We start from the raw sequence: 21,583 nt of genomic DNA, 5'->3' as shown, positions 1-21,583 counted from the left end.
GCTCAAGGAGCTATCAAGTCAAGGACAAAGTTCTGGAAAAGTTTCAATAAAGGTTTGGTTGTCAAAAAAAATATCCCAAACTTTGAACATCCCAGAAAAGGCCTCCACCAAAAATCAGTGGCTGGCTAAGAATAACATTAGAAAGCGATGCAACCAAGAGGTCAAGGGTACTCAGAAGGACCTGGGATAATCCAGAGCTCAGATGAGAGAAGCTCTTTATAAGACATGTATAGCCCAGACACTCCACAAACTGGGCTTTACAGAAGAGTGGCAAAAAGAAAGTATTATTGAAAAAAGACACATGAAATGCCATTTTGATTTTGCCAGAAGGCGTGTTGCAGTCACTGGAAATAAGGTTTTGTGGTCAGATGAGATCACTCTGAGAAAAGCATCCCTACAGTGAAGCATGGTGGTGGTAGCATTGTGTTATTTGGATGATTTTCATCAGCAGGGAGCAGGAAACTGGTCAGTGTTAAGGGGAGTCAAATACAGGGCAATCCTAGAAGAAAGCAGTTCCAGTCTGAAGGCAACTTGAGACCCTTCCAACAGGACATCAACCCTAAGCTACACTACAGTGGTTCAAAACTATGAACTTGAAGGTGTTAGTCAAAGCCTGGACATCAGTCTGATGGAGAATCTGTGGTTAGATTTGTCTGTGGAAAATGTCGGCTTTTTATGTTTTTAATTAACCTTTGTGTCACAAGGAAAAATATTTTGCCCCTACAAATGTTAGACATAGTGAATCAAACAGTAAAAATCCAAATGAAGACCATTTCGATTCTAGAGTGATTAAGATATTTTAGACCACTGTAGAGACATCCTTAATTTATACAAGACATATTCCCCTGTAATATACCTGAATTCCCAGGAATCTCCTGCACTTGTTCCACCAAGATGCCTGAAGAGAAGAGAGATTTAAAAATAAACATTTATGTATATCTTTTCCATATAAATGCCTCTGTGTTTGGATGTTTTCTGTATGTTTTAGTTTTTCTGTCAGCATGAATTTGTTTAATGAAAATAATCTGCACCTGACTGCAGCTAGCTAGTTAGCTAACAAGAAAAACATCAGCTGCTGTTTACATTAAAAGACTTAACAACAGTGCCAATATTAACACCTGAATGTTGAATAAATGTAAACCTTCAGAAGAGCATTTCAGATATACAAAAATGACTAATATAAGTAAAGTTAAGTAAAGTTAAAAAAAAAATAATAATAAAAAATTTTTAAAAAAACTTGGTTCACTTTTCGACCCAATTATGAGATTTACGTGTAATAGTTGATGAAAGAACTGCTAATAGGCTTCTGTTAACTTAGCATGAGTCGTGTTTTTGTTTGTTTGTTTGTTTTTTATCCCAGAGACTAGCTAACTTTATAATTTATACTATGAAAAGTAATATTACTAGTTAACATTAATTTCTTACTAAAGTATTAAGCCCATTTCTTTCTTTTTCTTTACGCGCGCTTCATCACCATCTTCCAATTTTTCATTAGGGTACTTTTTCAGTTTGCGTTTCCTTTTCAGACCACAAGGAAGCGCACTGCACCCACCGGAAGTATAGAAAGTAGCTTCAGACACGTCAACAACACCGCCATCTTAGATGGGGCCTCTTTCCACGTTGAGCTCGCTGGATTTAGAGAACGAACTAATATTTTCTCCAAAATACCAGTACATTGTGCAGTATTTGGATGTATAAATTGCCTACACTTAAAAACAAGTGAAAGCTCTCAAAATATGTGCGTTCTCACTTGATAAGGAAGTTTAACTGAGAGTTGGAGCAATGTTATAACTGATGGCTAGGTGTATATAATTTTAGGGGATGGCTTAGTGCTGTTGAAAAAGTTATAGCTGATGAAACAAAAGCATACACAAAGTTGAATTTGAGACAATCAAAGATCTAGAACACTAATAGGCCAAAAGATGGCAACAACGAACTTTAACTAATACTAAAGTTATAATAGAGTCTCCTGTGTGTCCAGGGCCACTTTCCAATTTAGTAGTTGCCTGCATTCAGATGTTTTTGACTATGAAGCAAAACAATGCTAACAAGGTTAAAGGTTCATAGGTTAAAGAATTAAAGGTCAAACTCAGAGCTAAAAAAAAAAAAAAAATCATATCCATCACACTTGTGATAGACTCCGGAGCCACCGTGATCCTGACAAGGATGAAGATGAATAAATGAAAGACAGAATATTATTGTATTATTTGCATCCTTAAACTCATTTATGTATTTTCACAAAACAATAACTCTCCATAAAATACATTTATCATAAATAAAATCAATGAGACACATTAGTGGAAAGGGAACTCTTAGGACAAACACAGTCAGTAAAGGGCATTGGAATACAATTGGTCTTCACTTTCCAGCCGCACCCATGTTCTCTCTCTCTTCTATCAATTTCTGTCCCTTTGTAATACACTGTTAAAAGAATAGTAATGAGAACACTTTGAAAAAAAAAAAAAAAGTTTAAATCTAATGCTATCTGAGGCATCATTATTCAACATAATAGTTATTGTAATGTATGCACCATACGTTACACTAATCATTCTTCCCTGGGGATAAATCCTACAGTACTTCACTGACACTTTCACATCACTCAGAGGACTTTTGTACATAAGATTGTACTCACTTTATACATTATACTGTTAATACTCCAGTGTTGCACTGACACTTTTCATTTTTACTCAGAAGACTTACTTGCTGTACTCACTTTATATCCAATATTACATTTTATAATTTTGTCCTGAATATGTTTATTTTTATTATTCTGAATACTCTTGCTTGCACAAGATTGCTGGAGGATTGCTGAAGTAATCTGTGAATGTCCCTCTGGGATTAATATAGTGATCTCTCTATCTATCTATCTATCTATCTATCTATCTATCTATGCTTCCCTGTCTACTAATGTGAGATCAGATCACACTGTGAAGCCCATTTTCTCTACCAGAAACTCTTGTCCGATGTGAACTGTGCATAATGAAGGGTTACAAGTGCAACCGCTTTAGGAAGCTTTTCTCCTGACTGATCTGTGTTTCTAATGCTGTCCACATGATGGCTATTGCCCTCTCTGTAAAACTTCAGGTCCCTGTATTTTCTTTTCTAAATTTAACCTGTTACAAAAAAAACCCTTTAAATAATATATCATTAAAATAGCAATAAATGTATATTGATAAAATAGAAATGTTTTATGAATGATTTAAATTAGTAAAAATATACTTATTTGTATAAATTTGTAATTAATTAAATTTGTCTATAAAATAATTTTTCTGAGCATCATGAGCTACCCAGAAGAAAGTTAGTCTATAAATTACCTCTGTTACTGTTAGTAATCTTTTTAAAAAAAAATAAATATATAAAATAAAATACAGGGCCAACTATACCAAACAGCTGCAGTAACATAGGATTAGGGTGGCATGGTGATGCAGTGGATAGTGTTGCTGTCTCACAGCTCTAGGGTTCAGGGTTTGACTCTGAACAAGGGTTAATGTTCCTTTGCATGTTTTCACTGTGGGTTTCCTCTGGGTTCTCCAGTTTCCTTCCACCTCCCAAAAACATGCCACTAGAGAAACTGGGTGTGCTAAATTTCCCCTAGGTGTGTGTGTGCATGGTGTTCTGAGATGGACTGGTGTCCCATCCATAGTGCATTCATAGAGATAAAATAAGAAGTTATTAATTTAAATTAAAGTTCACTTAAAGAATCACATAAACTGGAAACTTAATTACAATTACAGAAAAGTGTATTGTCTTATTCCATGTATATGTAGAAACGGTTAGAGAAAAGATGAGTATTTTTGAGTGGCGACTTTTATTTTGGAAAGGAAAAAACTAAAGGAAACAGTCATTAGAGAAGCTTCTTCACCCGGTTGTTGGGAAAGTTCGCAGTGGATTTGTGCTTCCTAAAGTCCAGGTAAATATCCAGTGTTTATCTCATACAGTCATTCATATTAGACGGTTTCTTCATGATTACTGCACATGTGCTGATGATGTGTTGAATAGTGAAGCTGGTTAAAGGCGTCCTGCTCTGTTTTCATGCTAACAGCTCTACACATCCGTTTATACCTGTTTAGCGTCGTTGGATTGGTTAGCTTTAGCCTTAGCTTTAGCTTAGCTATCTATCAGGGTTTGACAGTTCCGGTAGACAAACTTGATTCCTTAGCAGATTCCTTACACTCCATCATATCCAGTTTATTAGTGAAGTGCCGAATCGCGTACTATCCTGACATCTTTAGTGCGGTTGTAGACATGGACGCAGCTCTCCTACTGCCTCTCGCATACTAGCGTACTACATAGTATGTCACCTCTGTCACCTCTACAGGTGGCGCGCGCTCCCATAACGTACTATTCAGTATGGAAGTATGCGTGGCTGGACACTGACGTTTTGAATAGCACGCGCTTGAGCTAGTTAGCATGCCAAGCACAAACAGCACAACAGCATATCAATATTATCCTGATAGATAGATTAGAAACATAAGATAGCTTGTGAGGTGTTTGAAACTATTTCTTTATTTATCCTATTCTGTTTCATTGAGTTAATAACTCCAAGCTTTCACTTGTGTTGACACTGAAATGGTCCGGTGACTAGCCGGACAGATGTGAAGCTAAAGGCGTTAGCTAAGGCTGGATGTAGCCAGCTGTGTGGAAGATGGTAGTTTACTGTAAAACACACACTTTAGTGTTATTTTAGAAGACTATAGTCTTTGGAAATATTTTTGTAAGTAGATGTCACTCCTATAAGAGTCTTTGTTTACTACACAAATATTCATCAACTATTCATGTAGCTGTTTATGTATGTATGTGTATATATATATATATATATATATATATATATATATATATATATATATATATATATTAGTCTTGAATGCTTCAATTTGCATTTTATTTTTTTTTTTTTTTGCTATGTGTTTTTTATGCTATATATATGAACTGTTTGGGGAAAAGCTAGAAACAGGGAAATTCACTTATATAGTCTTCTTGTATGCAAAGGTAAAATCATTATAATGATTAAAATATTTGATATAAAATTCAAACTAACACATGTCTGGGTGTACAAAATTTTCCAAAAATATCTTCTGGGTGTTTTTTTTTATTATTATTATTATTAAAAGATTAGTGATTATTTGGGTATCTGCCACACCTGATGCAGCCCATCAAGGGCCACAAGGCTTAAACATTTAAAGAAATCAATGGGAAAAGTTATCCCATAATAACTTCCTGTTTGTTTAATTCCTGCTAATTTCCTGACTGATTTCCATATTATGTAGCTAACTTTTTACGTGGTGCTTTTAGAAAGATGGCTTCTTTTACATATAGAGCTGATGTTCAGCCACTAACACCTTCCCTACCTAAATAAAATAGATATAAATTAAAATCTATGAACGAACTGCTGCGTACTTAATTAAAAAAAAAAAAAAAAAGTGGTGCTCAGGGTGCGTATGGGACATATCTGCATCATGTACTTATTTTCTGTTTAGGTCCACCGTGAACTTTCAGTAAACAAAACGACAAAAGTGGTTGGAAAATGGCAGAAAAGCACAGTGTTTTAAGAACAGGATGCAGGATGTTGTGAATAGAAGTCATTCAACTACACAAAGTGTTTTGGGAGTTGTGGGATGTGAAACCAGTTTATAATAAGAATTCTAGGATTTTAATAAAAATTTACTGATCACACTTTTTCCTTTCTCGATACGATCCCTAATACTGAACCAGCTCTCTCTATGATTCTGTTCAGTGCATTGTCACATCAGTTAACATAGCATACACATTCATGCCATTAAATACAATGGATTGGATCATAAAATATGTTAACCAGTATTACTGTAGACATGGGCGTAACTTTTTTGTTGGGGACAAGAATGTTGAATGGAAAAAAAGAACAACTTTAAGTTTCATCACCTGGAAACTAACTCAGTTCAACCTGAAAGTGTTTCTGAAATCTCAGTATCAAACATATCTCTCAGAAAAGACTATTTACCCAGCATTTTCCAACTCTACAGATTGACGAAAGGCTTTTAAATTTTATAATTTACAGGGTTAAAGAGAGTAGGCAAAAGAGCAGACATTTTGTTACAGACATCACTCTGAGAAACAGACTGTTAATATGATATGAACTGATATGATAAACAATATTTGGATCAGTCAGTTCATCTGCCATGAATTGTCTAAAGGTTTTTAATTCATTACTCATAGATTTATAAGCACAGCTATGGATACACACCTAGTTTCTATAATAGATACCTGATCAGTACATACATAAGCAGGAACCAAATAGGAACAAGTGGTCAGTAAATACTATTATTCAAGGGGAAACAACAAAATGTTCAGTAATTCATTAAGTCACATTCAGCAAAAAAAAAAGTATTTTTAGCTTTGAATCATATGTTTTCTGCAATATTGTGTATAATAAACCACCCTTCCTCTATATTCTCATGACTGAGGCTCCTGGGTAGAGAATAGGAAGAGCCCACTTCCTAAAACTTCCTGTTAGAATAACTTTTGCCTATATTTCCCTATGCTTGTACATTTTGTGCTGACTATGGGCCTCACTGGAATTATTTTGTAATTGTGTATATCGTTCATTGTAATACTTTGGACAGTAAACATACAGTACAGCTCTCTTTTCTTTGACAGGTGATGTTGGGACTACACATCGCAACAGTATAGTAGATCAGTAGATCCTGGTCTAATTAGCTTGATGGAATTGGTGGAAATTAATAATGTACCTATGAAATCTGAAGTCGGTTTAGTAAAATATTTTTAAAGGAAGAATAGTAGCTCCTCTTATGTAACTGGATGATGGCATTTTCAGGTCCTTACTGCAAAAAAAATAAATATTGCTGTCTGTTTTATCCAAATGACAATCCTCTGCTCATTCTGAATGATACAGTGGTTAAAAAGTTTGCCTCACACCTCATCAGTTGGGGGTTCAATTCTCGCCTCTACCCTGTGTGTGTGGCGTTTGCATGTTCTCCCCGTGCTTCAGGGGTTTCCTCTGGGTTCTCCGGGTTCCTCCCCAGTGCAAAGACATGCGTTGGTAGGCTGATTGTTGTCTCTAAATTGTCCATAGTGTGTGAATGGGTGTGTGAGTGTGTGTGCGATGGGTTGGCACCCGGTCCAGGTTGTCCCCGCCTTGTGCCCCGAGTCCCCCTGGGATAGACATCAGGTTACCCTGGGACTCTGTGTAGGATACATGGTACAGAAGATGGGTGGAACTTTTTTTTTTTTCCCCTCTCTTACAAGGCAAGTGTATTATGAACTTGCAATCACGCTGTGTCAAATGCTGTCCACAAATATGTTCCTTTTTTTTTTTTTTTTTTTGCAGATGTTGATTAAGTGCACTGTTGAGTGATTTTCTATTGATACTTTTGTTTGAATCATAGTCTTGAAATACAAAGGATTTTTTTTCTAAGCAGCAATCCAAGTTCAGATTTACCATCATATCTTAAGTCTTTTAAATGACTTAAAAAAAAAAGTCATTAAGTACATGTAATATGTACACTAAAGAGTGCAATGAAGGTTTTTTTTTTTTTTTTTTTTTTTTTTTAAGATAATCAAATGTGTTGCTGACATTTAGTTTTTTTGGGTGAAATGTTGCTTGCAGTGGTAATGGATGACATGTCTTTTGATCAAATGTAGTTTATTGGGCAAAGGTAACAAATCAGCGATAAGTTGTACAGAACATTGGACTTGGAGGGAGTCGGAGGTTATTTGAGGTTAGTTTCATTGTTTAGGTTGTTTTCGATTTTTTTTGCAAGAATTTATTTGTTGCTGGCTTAATGTGTGTGTGTTTCTTTTCTTTCTTTTTTTTCTTTTTTTTTTTATCCATATTGATTTTGTTCAGCTTTTGTGCATCTCAACCTATTTTGAAGTGATGATTTTGAGTCTCTAGTACAACTTTCAATACCTGGCATGGAAACATAGCCAAATTATTCATGTGTCTTATTTTTTAAGTTTCAAAGCATCTTATCACTGAGATCAATTTTGGTTTAAACTATAACATTATTTAGTGTCATCTACGTAGTTGAAGAACTTTGCAGCGTGGCTTCAGACAGTGACATAACCTGGACTTTAACCTGGTTGAGTAGGTGTGATTCAACACCCGATTACTGCCCATGGAGAGAGAGAGAGAGAGAGAGAGAGAGCGGAAAGAAAACTGTTAGAGTGTAACCATAAAGCCGTAGGATGTTTTTCCCCCCATCAGTCACAGTCACCTCACAGTTTCATATCAGTTCTCTTGTTAAAATCTTGTTTAGTGAAATGGTTAAACTGTGTTTATAGGCAGGTGTGTGTGTGTGTGTGTGTGTGTGTGTGTGAGGTAGTTTGCTGTCATATTCATTGAGGAAGAAGCAGGACCCACAGGGATTCTCAGCCATGTAAACGACCGATAGTAACCTCTTGTTCTCTCTTCTTCCTCCCTGCCTCTTGCTTTCATTCCCTCTCTCTGTTTTTTCTCTCGCAAGAGAAGATCTCCTGAAGCTCTGTTTAGTTGCCTGAACCCCCCCCCCCCCCCCAAAAAAAAAGAAAGAAGAGAAGAACAAAAGAAGACAACAAAAAAAAAATCCTCATTTACCTCCTTTGTTTTTATCTCCCTGTTCTCTTTTCACTTTTTCTATCTCTCTCTATCTCTCTTCTTTCTCAGCAGTGGAGTTTGTCCTGACAGTGTCCAAAGTGGTTAAGAAGATAAACATCATGACCTGCTAGCGACACACAGAACAACATGGACAGGCAATAACAAAGAGTTACACCAGGGGTATGTAACGCATGGATAGCTTTACGTCATTTCTATTTTTGCAGCTCTTTACATTAAGACCCTTAACTTTAATCCTAATCTCATGTCCAATGAAGAAAGAGATTTATTTATTAGGTGTATCAGCATGCTCATGGTATTCTAGAAGCCTCTCCAATGTGCTTTCACTATTTACAGTACCATCTGCTTTAAAGAAATAGTAATTTCCCACTCAGCAAAACCCAGTTGATCTAAACTGCTTTCTAGCTTTCATTTCCCCTTTACCCACAGAATTGTTGGTACTCTGAGATTGTGGGAAATCTGCTGTCTCATTGACATCTTTAAATATGTTGTGGAGTGATTTTGCTTACTCCAGTGTAGCTCTGCATATGTTCCCACAGTCCAAAAAAAGAATGACAGTGCAACATGGGTCCTTTCGTTGATTAAAAGTTACTCATGTTTATTGAACCTTATTGGTCATCATGGGTTTGCTTACTTATCACAACTTTCTTAGGCATTTTGTGATGTTTAGTGCACAGCTGTTGCTTTGCTTCTATGCTACAAAAAAAAAAAAAAAAATCTGAGCACAATTTTGTAAAACTTTGCAAATTGAACAATACTGGAGTATTATTGCTCAATGTGCAAAGTTCTATGATATATAAAATATGACCAATAAAAAATTAAACAACTATTAACCAATTATCTAACTTTAGCAAAGCCACAGTAATATCAGGCAACTATGTTAAACTGAAGAAGCCAAAATTAAAGATTTAAGATTAAAATATGAATAATATTGACTAATACCCTGATTTTATTAAACGTACACCTTCTGAGACTATTCAGTAGTCAGCAGTAAAGGCTGCTTTACACTGTGTGATAACAGGAGGCTTAAGCCGGTTTTAGACTGTCTGATTTCTTTTAAGATTATTACTTGTCACACTGTATGAGATGATTCTTATAAAACCTGAGCCGAATTGTATAACAGACTTTGATAATGTGTTCTACATGTCAGTTTATACAGTGAAGATTCTCTAATGATTAGTTTGATACGATGAATGAAAATTACTGTGTTCTGCTTATGTCATGAATGAGCACAATCCAGAAGATGGCTCGTGAAGAAAATGGGGTTTGCATAAACACAAACATTGTTCAGAGTGAGCTTGAGGTAATAAGGATGTTTCTTCTGTCCATTAGCTTGTTTAGTTTATATTCCATTATCACGGCAGTATTTCTAGCTGTCCTGTGAGTTTCTTCTTACTGGTAGTGGCTTTCAGGCGAGCGTCATAGCAGAGGTCACGCTGATCTCAACTCCTCACCAAATAATTCTTTTTTGTTTTGCGACAACAAACAGTCATAGTGTAAAAATGTGTAGGTTTATTGCATGGCACACTGTACGATATCAGTTTTGTTCCTATGTGCTACAAGTCAGATTATATGATTACAATTCTCTCACGATAGTCTTTCGATGCAATAAAGGGATGACCACCACTGCTGACATGTATCATAGTGCTCACATTTCAAGATTTTGGTCCAAAATCAGATCACCCACACATCCATCATATTAAACAATCTTATGCCACTAATTTGAACTCATGACCAAGTAATTTCGTTCAGTATTTGTTGTGTTTGTCTGTGATAAAATTATCATGATAAGTCGCAGAATGTAAGGCATCCTAAAGTTTGTTTCTGGGTTTCATGATGTTAAAATGCTGTGAAAGCCCTCTATGCTCCCATTTTTATGTTTTAGAAATTGCTTGAAAATTTACAGCAGGTCTAACTTGTCTAAACTTTTACTTTAAGTCTCATGTATAGGTCCAAGTTACACTTCCACAAGAAATCCTAAAGACAGACTGTTTAAAGCTCTACTCTTAGCGGTTTATTTGTGTGGTTTTCAGGAGGAGAGTTGGCCGTTATGACAAGCTCATGATGACCACCCTTTCTGCGACTGATATTGCTGATGTTGGTCATGGTAAGTTTCATCTTCCTGGAAGAGCTATTGGTTTTACGCATCTAGCCAAACAATGACAAAACAAGATTAAATGGGAGGGCTAAAAAAAAATTACCTACTTATCACTAATGTGCCGTTACTGTTAGGAAATCATTAGGGTTGAGCCTTATGGTATGGATTCTCATCATAGGCATGAACCTTCAGTATTATGCATACACAGAGGAGCACAGGTACGCAGCACCATTCATGCTTCTTGTTTTTAATTTATATTTTTCATCCTGCTGTATCACCTCCAAGTAACAACAGAAACTCTGAGCTTGCTGTTAGAAGGCTCTTTTGCTCAGACCAAGGAATACAAAACTTTCTGTCATCTGTCCAATTGTGAAATGTTAATGTTAATTGGACAATGTTACTTACTCTATTTACTCCTAATTTCTCTTGCAAAGGCATTTAGAAAAATGAATTAACCATGCTATTATAGTAGCCTGCAGTTATATTTCACATGTTCCTTCACATACATTACAGTTGATGTGTTATGGATGTGTCAGTGAAGCAGGCTTAAATAAAGCCCAAATTGACAGCAAATATGGGGGTGATTAGCACGACTTTCAGCGATAGACTGCACGAATATAAAGCCTGGGCTGGAGTTGTGTTCTTCAAATTTGTGAATCTTAAGAATTTGAGAATCTTTGAGAATGTTCAATGCTAGTAAGAATGCATAGTCTGTGTATGTGAGATAGAGTATACACAAATATACTGTGTTTTTGTTTGTATTCTATTATTAAACATGTAGGCATTTCCTCTCTGGCCTATATAGATGTGTGCCTTATTCATTCTTATGTCATTCTCAGGGGAAAATTGTGTGTGTAACATATATATATATATATATATATATATATATATATATATATATATATATATATATATATATATATATATATATATATAATATATACATACATACACACACACACACACACACATTTTCCGCTGATAATACATTTTTAGATCAAATCCATCGGAGTGTTGTCTGAACACATGCTTCAATAGAAGAGATTAGGCATGAAGAAAATCTAACCATTTGTACCAAGCATTAAGCATTGGACAATATCACAAATCACAAATGCTTACATTTAAATATGGACCTAGAAATGTGCAGAATATTGAATATTAAATATTCAAGGTATTGAACATTTCCTTTCTTTGTCTAAAATATTTCAAAATTCTAAAACCTTCTATTTGTTTCCAGCTGTATGTGGGGAAAAAATCCCAGATTTTCAGTGTGGTCTCAGACTTTTGGACCCCGCTGTGTGTGTGTGTGAGAAAGTGCATAAGTGCATAAATCTATCTTTTTTTCCTGCAGGGGCAAATTTGGGGTGTGTCACTGAGGAAGGCTCAGTGAGTGCAGCAGAAGTGAAACATGAATTACACACTTCTCCCAGTCAACCCGTTTCATTCACCAGTTCTCCCAAAGAGCTGAGCGACACGCTGCACATGGACCCTAGCGACGTTAAACTGGATCCCTCTGCAGACACACCTGCACCAGGTACGTCGGGGTGTGGGGTGTTGGTTGATTTTTGTTTCTTTATTTACCTGCAAGACGTGTAAAGGCTTCAGTACTCTTCATGTGGTCCATTGTCAAATTTATATGGTAATGGCATTCAGATCTTAATTTACAGGAAAATATGGGACATATATAGTGGAATGTAGGGTAATGTGGCTATGGATTAGGTGGATCTGTCAATCAAACTGAAGTGTGCTAAGCACATAAGGTCTACTTCATGTGGTATGTGGGGCCCAGGGGTGTATTTTTTGTTTTTCTGCAGGGCCCAGGCTGAGATAACGTGGTTACGACAGAACAGCAAATGAAGCATTTTTTATGTTGACATTCCTGTTTACTAGGGAGATAATAAGCGCACTTTTTTACTTCACAAACATACGACTACACTCTGCCAGATAGACAGAGTTTCACACCATTCAGAAACCCACAGCCTGCTATGCCAGATATTCCTCTCGGTTTTAGCGGTGTAAATGGTGGCCTCATGGCAAATTGAAATTACACACACAGACTATGTAAGGATCACACACAGACTAAGTATGGATACCCATCTAAAATGCAAGCTTCAGTGGAACATGATCTTAGGGTATCTGCTGTTGCTATGGAAAGATGTGCAGTTCTTTGCTGAAACCTTCTGGTTCGTTTTCAGAACTAAAATTGTAATTGCTATCCATTTTTAATAAAAGAAAAAAAAAAGGGAAGAAATAGAAGAATGGTTGAATAAAATATGTTTCAGATACAGTACAGCAGCTAAAGCCAAAGAAGTGCACTCTGAGTAACAAAATGCTCTCTGAGTAACAGTAGTACTTTTGTCATCTACAGTGACAAAAAAAAGTTTCAGAAAAACATCTCATTAGTTCCCAGTAGCTGTTTTGCATTTTTTGCTTATTTTATCTCAACGTCACTCGCTATAATTTTAGCTGATGTGTAGTCAGCACAGGGCCCCTCCAAGGGCGGGTGGACCTGGGCGATCAGCTCTGTCACTTTGATTATGTGACTGCCCTTGCTATGCATACATTTACATTTATGGCATTTGGCAGACGCCCTTATCCAGAGTGATTTACTCATTTATACAACTGAGCAGTTGAGGGTTAAGGGCCCTGCTCAAGGGCCCAGCAGTGGCAGCTTGGTGGTGCAGGGATTTGAATTCATGACCTTCCGATCAGTAGGCCAACGTCCTAACCACTGAGCTACCACTGTATATGTCTTATATTAAATGTATTGCTTTCTTCTCAGTTTCTGTTTCCTTATCCTCTTTTGGATCAGTTGTGAAATCCAAGTTTAAAATTAACTGGCAGAACACGCATGTGAAAAGTTTAGTCAAGCATGGTGTGGTTAGACCACAACCAGGATGTATTCAAATAACTGCACTGCTGAATAAAGAAACAATGACAGAAAACTTCCGCACAAGCCACTGGCTCCAGCAAAGCACTGCTTCTATATGTACACCTGTGTTAATGAGAATCTGCTTTTTGTCTGTGTGTGTGTGTGTGTGTGTGTGTGTGTGTGTGTGTGTGTGTGTGTGTGTGCGCGTGTGCGTGTGTGCGTGTGTACACAGAGGGCCAGCCAGTGAAGAGGAAGAAAGGTCCAGCTCCCAAGATGTTGGGGAATGAGGTGTGTAGTGTGTGTGGAGACAAGGCCTCCGGTTTCCACTACAATGTATTGAGCTGTGAGGGCTGCAAGGGCTTCTTCAGGCGAAGCGTGATCAAAGGAGCACAGTATGTCTGCAAGAACTCGGGCCGCTGTGAGATGGACATGTACATGCGCCGAAAATGTCAGCAGTGTCGGCTGCGCAAGTGTCGGGAGGCGGGCATGCTTGAGCAGTGTGAGTGGCTTCTCTTCTTTTCCTGAATGAAACTGAAATCGTTCACTAAGGAGTTAGCAAAGAGCTGCAGCATGTTTTTTTTTAATTTTTTTTTTTTAGTTTGAGCAGAAAATTGAAGGTTGGACCACCTTTACTGTGTGAGAAAAACGAAATTAGGGAAAGCCAGAAGACAATTAAAATATTAAATCTGAAAGTATAGATCCATTGCCTGGATCTTGAGATCCATTTCTTTCTAAGATATCTTGGAAATTATGATTATAATACTGCTAGAATCACTTTTAAACATTACAAACTTCACCTTTAACCCAAAGACTAGCTTAAACACTTGCTCCGTTACACACACTGACTCAGAAAAATACACTAACGTTTAGATATCCTTTTCTGTGTTTTTTTTTTTTTAACCAGGTGTGCTTTCAGAGGAGCAGATTCGGTTGAAGAAAATGAAGAAGCAGCATGAGGAAGAGGCAGCTCGTAGCTCGGGCGTGGCTGCACCGAGCCCAGCGGCTGACATTCCCCCTTTGGCTCCAGAACAGCAGGAAATGATTGAGAAGTTAGTCGCCATGCAGAAACAGTGCAATAAACGCTCCTTCATCGACCGGCGCAAAGTCACTGTACGTGACCCCAGTCTTTCATGCTGTATCCTCATATTCGACCTATTATACCTAGCAGATCTGTTTTACAATGTAGGACCATTAAAATATACACACTAAAGGAATTGTTTAGCCAAATAAAACTTCTTTAGTTTTGCACTGAAGCTAATAGGCTAATCTAGTATGGAAGTAAGGAAAGTCTGTGGGTGATCTAGATTTCCATTTTTGATTTATTTCACATTGCTTCCTCTGGCTGTGATTTGTGTAAAGATCTGCTTGTTGGTTAGAAATCCCCTTTATTGCAGCAATGTGTATTCACTGCACTACAGATATGACTGATTCCTTTTTCTCTTGTAAATGTGCAGACCTTGGAATTTTTACACATTACATTTTAGCACTTTGGTGGCTCTATTCCTGCTTGCTTCATTCAAATGTTACTACTTAATTCTTATCGTGGGGAGTTGAATTGTTTTTGACCTCCTTCCCTTTCACCCACAGCCATGGCCACAGAGTCAGGACCCGATGAACCGGGAGGTGCGGCAGCAGCGCTTTGCTCACTTCACCGAGCTGGCAATCATGTCGGTGCAGGAGATAGTGGACTTTGCTAAACAGCTGCCTGGTTTCCTGGAGCTCACCCGTGAGGACCAGATTGCCCTGCTCAAGACCTCCACCATTGAGGTCAGTCTGCCTCCAGGTCACTCTGAATGGTTTTGTAATCCTATTTCTGTGTTCCATGTTATGCAAACATGCACAGATGGACTAATGTACTGTTGCTGGGTCTGCTTCTGCTGTGCCAGTTTGTAAATACTGTATGGCTTTTAACTGAGCACCTTCTGCCTCCTAGTGGTAATGAAGGGCCACCACACTGTTTTCAGTCTCTTCTACAGTTTTATGCATACAGTTTTGTGCTGTAGATCATGCTGCTAGAGACGTCTCGCCGCTACAATCCAGCGATCGAGAGCATCACTTTCCTCACGCCAGACTTCAGCTACAACAAGGATGACTTTGCCAAAGCAGGTGTGGATGCACATAAATATTTTATGTCAGTTGGCTTGATCCTTCTTTTAGGTGCTAGGGCCCTGACACCTGACACACCAAGCTGGCTGTAAACTGTTAGATGCTGTTGAACTTTAGCTCTGATGAAATCAACTGAATGACATTTAAGACAGAACAGAGGATCTTGTTTTTCCAATTTCTGCTAATTGGTTCTACATTTCTCAGCAGCTATAAGATGCACGGTGGTATAAAAATGGTAACTAGGCTAGTTTGTTTGGCAGCATCCCAATATGCATACTACAGCACTAAATGATATGTCAAAATAAAATCCCCATTATATATACTGTAGATGCTCATACATAGTAAAGATTGTAAGTGGTGTACTTTTTTTTTTTTTTGCCATACTATGTAGTATAGTAGTATGGATTTGAGACATAGACCGTTTTATGTATTATTGGGTAATAAATAATACATTAAAATAAAATCCCTACTATATATAGATACTGATATTGGTAAGTGGTGTACTAATCTGCCATAGTACATAATATAGTTGTATAGATTTGAGACCTAGGCATTTTTATGTAATACTGGGTTCTAAATAAGTCAAAATCCCTACTATATAGGTACTGATACTACTGGGAGGTATACTAATTTGCCATACTATATAGTACATAAACATTTCTCTTGTATTATGTTGAGTAATAAGAGGTTCTATGATACTTTAATTGCAAATACATACTAATGGCACCTCCTCGTAAGGCATGTTTCCATCACAGAATGCATAGTTGTAGACACTGTAGACATCTGTAGTCTATGGCTGATTGGATGCAATGGATGGAAAAACGCTGCTCAGTACTCCTTGGTTAGCACTATTTCTGTACCATCAGCATGGTGTGTCAGCATATTGTAGTCAAATCACGTTCTCATTGTCCAAGTCATCCACATAAGCCCAAACTGCATTAAAAACTGAAAATGTTATTGCTTTTCATTCTGTTAGAGCAGTTTACAACCTGCCCATGTCCTAAAATGACCTCTCCTCCACCTGGCTTCTCTGCAGGACTGCAGATTGAGTTCATTAACCCCATCTTCGAGTTCTCTAAGGGCATGAATGACTTGCACCTGGATGAGGCAGAGTATGCACTGCTTATCGCTATAAACATCTTTTCAGCAGGTCAGTCTATTGCACACATGCAGGACATTTATACAAAAGAGTGGAGAACAGTGGTACCATGGATTTGATGTTTTTTTTAAATGTGTTTTTAACTGATTATAATAGCATGCCTGTGGGTGTCATACACTGACACCACACTTCATTAAACTAAGCTGACACAGTGGGAGCGAAGATGAATAATCAAATTTAACTGAGGATGCCAGCTGGAAAGTGACAAACAATTCTTCTTTACTGTAATGCAGCACTGTAGTATGTGTTGTATTTTCATTCAGTGGTGGTTTATGGATGGTGGTGACTTTGAATAATCCCAAAGCCGTCTTTAGTGCTCGCTTGAGGTTGTTTGACTTCTTAGTGACATACTGCAGGATATATTTATGAGCCTGGCTGACCTTCCTCTAAGGCACTTCTGCACTCTCTAAAGGAAATACTGTATGACATTATAATGTCAGTCATCCCCATCCCTGTTTTTTCTCTGTGTCTGTCTTTAGACCGACCTAACGTGCAGGATCATGATTTGGTGGAGAAGCTCCAACAGCCATATGTAGATGCTCTGCATTCATACATCAGGATCAAGAGACCAAATGTAAGTCACAATAGAATAGAAAAGTTCCAAGCAAAGAAAAATTTTGCAATAAAATTGCATGCAAATCAGTACATGCAAAATCAAGTGGTTATTCTTCCTTTACATCTGTCCCCCTCAATCTTTGAGCTGTATTTACCACGGGTGGGTAAGCTACTTTAACAGTTTGGTTCACTAAACTACAAGTACAGCTTGGATACATTTTTTATGTAATTAGCTACACAAACAACATGGCAAAAGAAGCTTAACCAATTAAAGCTGCATCCATGACTGATATCACCACTTCAGCCAAAAGAAGCTGTCTCACTGTTTGACAATTGTCCTTTCAGCATGACTTAGAATCAACCACGAAAGATAAAACTGCCATTGCACCTCCTCCAGTTTCATAAAATTTGACAGGGAGAAGACGTGGCCACACCTGTCTGCCTCCAACACTAGAACTGAACTGAGTTGAAAACAGTGACAAGGCACTAGCTAACTTAGAACTGGAAAACCTGGCCTGGCAATGGCACCAATTTGTTTACACTGGTGTTATTTTTTCCAGTGGGCATCACCTACACCTGTAGGGGCAACTTAGAGTAGCCAATCCACCCACTGGCATGGTTTTGGGATGTCTGAGGAAACCGGAGAACCCGGAAGAATACACAAGGGAACAGTACACTCAAGCACAGGATTGAACCCTGTCACACCCTGCTACCAATCAACCAAAAAATAGTTTAAATTAAAGCAATTTATACACTATATGGCCAAAGGTATTTGGACACCCATATGTGGACCTAATTCCCACAGCCATGTTCCCAAATCTAGTCAAAACCTCTCCCCGAAGAATGGAGGCTGTTATAACAGCAAAGGGGGGACCAACTCTATAAATGTCCATTATAGAATGTGATGTTCAGCACGCATATGTGGGTGTGATGCTACTGTGTCCACAAACTTTTGGCAATATAGTGTACCATCTATATATACTATGAATGTTACTGATAGTACAGTATTGATAGTTACTGTGTACGTACTAAACTGATTTAATTTCTGTGTGTATGAAGTGCCATGTGAATGACCATGCCATGTGTCCAATTCACATTGCAGGATCACCTGATGTTCCCGCGTATGCTGATGAAGCTGGTCAGCCTGCGCACACTGAGTAGTGTTCACTCTGAGCAGGTCTTCGCTCTACGACTGCAGGACAAGAAACTTCCGCCTCTTCTGTCTGAAATCTGGGATGTCCACGAATGAAAGTTAACTACAAATGGCCAGCCCTAAGGACATAGTCATGCAGAGTTTTATGGCTGAACGGTGCAGGATCATACTGTCCTTCAGTCCCACTAACTGCCCTGGCTTTGAGGAGCTTGTTTTATCTTCCTCTGGACTTATGATTGTATTCTCCTGTGCAGGATACAGCGGTTTGTGGTTGGCCTTCTCCAGAGTCAGCACTCTGTCGACTGTCTAGACCATCCAGAAATGTTGAGGGACTGTTTATAGACATTTTGGATCCAGATTCTTGCTTACTGGAATGAATGACTGTACATTTAAGGCAATTGATTATATTTCTTTTTACAATACCTATTCCACTGGGAATACTTGCAGCCCATTTGAGCTCAAATCCAGAGGGATGCCTTCGAGAAGGAGATGAATGCAGTAAATTAGTTAGCTAGCAGAAAGTTTGGCTCTATACTGTATGGGCATTATTTCTCCCTGCGCTTTGGGGCCAAAAACTTGTCATTTCACACATTGTCATGGAGCAGTGCTCCTACAAATGACCTGTTTGAGGATAATTTGAGAAATAATTGATTAGCCTCTCTCATACGTCACCATTTTTGCTTTGATATGAGCTCATTTTTATGCCTTTTCAGGGACAGTGCAGGAGTAAAGTGGGATATCTGCTGATTTATTCCAGAGCATCAGTCACATAGTCTGAAAGCTATATATAAGGAATTTATAGTTTGTGTAATGTGAAAGAGGCATAATGGAATTTTTCATATAGCTAATATGTCAGGATTCTGAATTGAGTGAGTGGTGGGGAATGACACAAAGCTTCTCAATTGGCTTAATGAAGTCCTACGTTTTGCTATTCCTTTATTAATTTCCAGAAGGAGTGGGCATGGCTATGTTAAGGCTATATACAATCTCGTGTTCACTGTCTAGAAGCAATGGGATGGTGATGGTGAACAGAATGCAATCTTTGATTCATCTAAAAATAAAAAAATCCAGCACATTACTTACAGGGATTGGCAGGTGTCAGTTGACCTGCCAACATAAACCAGTATGCTGCTTACAAAAACTACTGTAAAGTTGGGTTGAGAAATTTCATGTGTATAATCTATAACATTGAACATAGATATGGGTTTATAACTTTGTTTTATGTCAACCATTGTCATTTAGTAACTGCTAGTAACAGTTTATTACACAGTAAACCCTTAATGTCTTGTCCTTGTGGCCTTCTTGGCTGTAGTTCCATGGCCTAACGGTGCAAAAAGCAAAAGAACAGTACGATGTAATTAACGGGTCTTCTGAACTAGGGGTTAAATATACATTGGTTTTATCAATGCTACTTCTTTTTTCTGAAGCCATGCATTCTCATCTGTTGAACACTGCCACATCAGTTAAAACTGCTGCAGGGTGGTTTTGTGTCACCTACTTTATCTCGTTCTGACTGGATTTTTCTCTTAATCAGCTTATTTGTAGTAACCTCATTGTTTTGCTTTGCAGCTCGGTAGAGAATATCCTACTCTGTATCCAATTAGTCAGATGAAGTGGATTTCCACCAACAATATGTACCTGTAATATTGAGGAAAGTAGCTTTTGTGCGATTGTAGCTCTAATAAGCATTGGAGTTATGGAGAGCCTCTTATAGTGAAGAATTTGAGCTTTGACTAAATCCAATTCTATGCTCTGAAAAACATTTCCAAGTTATTATCTAAGATTGTTATTTGTCCCCATTCACACATGGTCATCTTGTCCATCTTGTTGATTGTATCCATCTCTGGTCAGACAGATTAGACAGTTGATAATATGCAAATTATTATTAATATGCACATTGGCTCATTTGAACATCAACTTTCAGTGCACCTCATTAAGATGTCATAGGAGCGAACGTATTTAAATCTGATTACTCAGATCACTTATAACATATTATATAAATGCATCCTGGATGCATTTACACGTTTTGCATTTTCATGCGGATAATCTCCATCCGGATATAATCCTATTACTCAAGATGAATAAAATGTTCCAGTGTAAATGGGAACTTTGATTCATGTAATTTACCCCCAGCTATTATTTATGCTTTGGCCTTAGTGACGAAGTAACTTTCCCAGTTTAGCAACCCAGTACTGTTTTATTCTGATCCCTTATTAGGAGTAAAACTAAATTGGCATTTGTATTCATTCTTGCTGGTTCTTACTGTAATTATTGAAAATTTGGGGATAAGTAGTAAATTTCTTTTAAAGGTATGATTTCCCCCTTGGACTCACATGCCTCTCTTCTTAGCATGCACTATAATAAATACATTTAATTGTAAATTTATTTAATAAAATTATTTCTTCCTAAGCACTGTCTGAAAAGATTAGAAGGGTAACAATGCAACTAAATCATAGATATTTTTACAAACAGTTTATAAGTATAGTGCAACTATAACTGGCCATGTTTGACATCTGAAAATAGCGTTCTTTGAAATCAGATTTGGATAAAATTGTGTGTACTCTAATGTGATCAAATCTTTGGAATTGTTTATTGAATTTCTATGACATGTTGATCTGTCATAACACAACTATGGTGTTGAGTTTCTTAGCCTTAGAGAAAGCACGATCAGTGTGAAATATTTACACCCCATTCATTTATTTTTCACTATTCATCTGTGTGTGTGTGTGTGTGTGTGTGTAACACTTGCCTTTTCTCAATCTATTTTAAAGTGTGTTGTCTTTTAACACAGGCATTTTAATTCAGATCTAATGTTAATGATAATTTATTTTATATGCCCTTGTGGGTGAACCATTTCCTCTTAATTCATCTGACCTCCTGTGGTGTGGTATCAAACAATTGTGGCATATAAATGCAAACTTATGTTTTAACGCCTTAAGCCTTTGGATAAACTGCTTTATACACATAATTTAAAAGCTGACAAATTTTATTGTTCTACCAGAGTGTGTGTGTGTGTGTATGTATGTGTGTGTGTGTGTGTGTGTGTGTAT

General features: G+C 37.5%; 1 protein-coding gene and 1 long non-coding RNA gene across 6 annotated transcripts in view; one reads left to right on the top strand and one right to left on the bottom strand.

The window, feature by feature from the left end:
* LOC113540992 (uncharacterized) overlaps nt 1-1,524 on the bottom strand; it is a 68,993-nt gene extending 67,469 nt beyond the window's left edge. For both annotated transcript variants that reach the window (XR_003404137.2, XR_004577210.1), the window contains exons 1-2: nt 1,426-1,524; nt 857-898 (exon numbers count right to left, since the gene is read on the bottom strand). This is a non-coding gene — a long non-coding RNA (uncharacterized LOC113540992). The remainder of the gene's footprint in view (nt 1-856; nt 899-1,425) is intronic.
* Nucleotides 1,525-3,803: 2,279 nt separating this feature from the next.
* Nucleotides 3,804-19,807, top strand: nr1h3 (nuclear receptor subfamily 1, group H, member 3). 4 transcript variants are annotated; one of them, XM_026937596.3, is made up of 11 exons: nt 3,804-3,910; nt 8,642-8,752; nt 10,624-10,697; nt 12,040-12,222; nt 13,793-14,059; nt 14,465-14,670; nt 15,148-15,327; nt 15,564-15,666; nt 16,703-16,816; nt 17,305-17,399; nt 18,483-19,807. In XM_026937596.3, exons 3-11 carry the CDS (start codon nt 10,652-10,654, stop codon nt 18,627-18,629), a joined length of 1,341 nt encoding a protein of 446 aa, XP_026793397.3. In that variant the 5' UTR covers nt 3,804-3,910; nt 8,642-8,752; nt 10,624-10,651; the 3' UTR covers nt 18,630-19,807. The 4 variants fall into 4 exon arrangements, with proteins under 4 accessions (XP_026793397.3, XP_053085489.1, XP_053085491.1 ...); XM_053229514.1 differs by having other exon boundaries at nt 16,643-16,816; XM_053229516.1 differs by lacking the exon at nt 18,483-19,807 and adding an exon at nt 17,941-18,471 and having other exon boundaries at nt 16,643-16,816.
* The last annotated feature ends 1,776 nt before the right edge of the window (nt 19,808-21,583 follow it).

The sequence above is a fragment of the Pangasianodon hypophthalmus genome, chromosome 25, assembly GCF_027358585.1.
Source record: "Pangasianodon hypophthalmus isolate fPanHyp1 chromosome 25, fPanHyp1.pri, whole genome shotgun sequence".
Lineage (NCBI taxonomy): Eukaryota > Metazoa > Chordata > Actinopteri > Siluriformes > Pangasiidae > Pangasianodon > Pangasianodon hypophthalmus.
The sequence above is the reverse complement of the archived record's forward strand: the minus strand, read 5'-3'. Positions and strand labels throughout refer to the sequence as shown.

Bases quoted from the DNA above. Each gene is read 5' to 3' on its own strand.
- nr1h3 (XM_053229514.1), top strand. From the start codon at position 10,652: ATGATGACCACCCTTTCTGCGACTGATATTGCTGATGTTGGTCATG. The intron at 14,060-14,464 runs GTGAGTGGCTTC...TTTTTTAACCAG, and splicing joins GGCGGGCATGCTTGAGCAGT to GTGTGCTTTCAGAGGAGCAG. The intron at 14,671-15,147 runs GTACGTGACCCC...TTTCACCCACAG, and splicing joins TCGACCGGCGCAAAGTCACT to CCATGGCCACAGAGTCAGGA.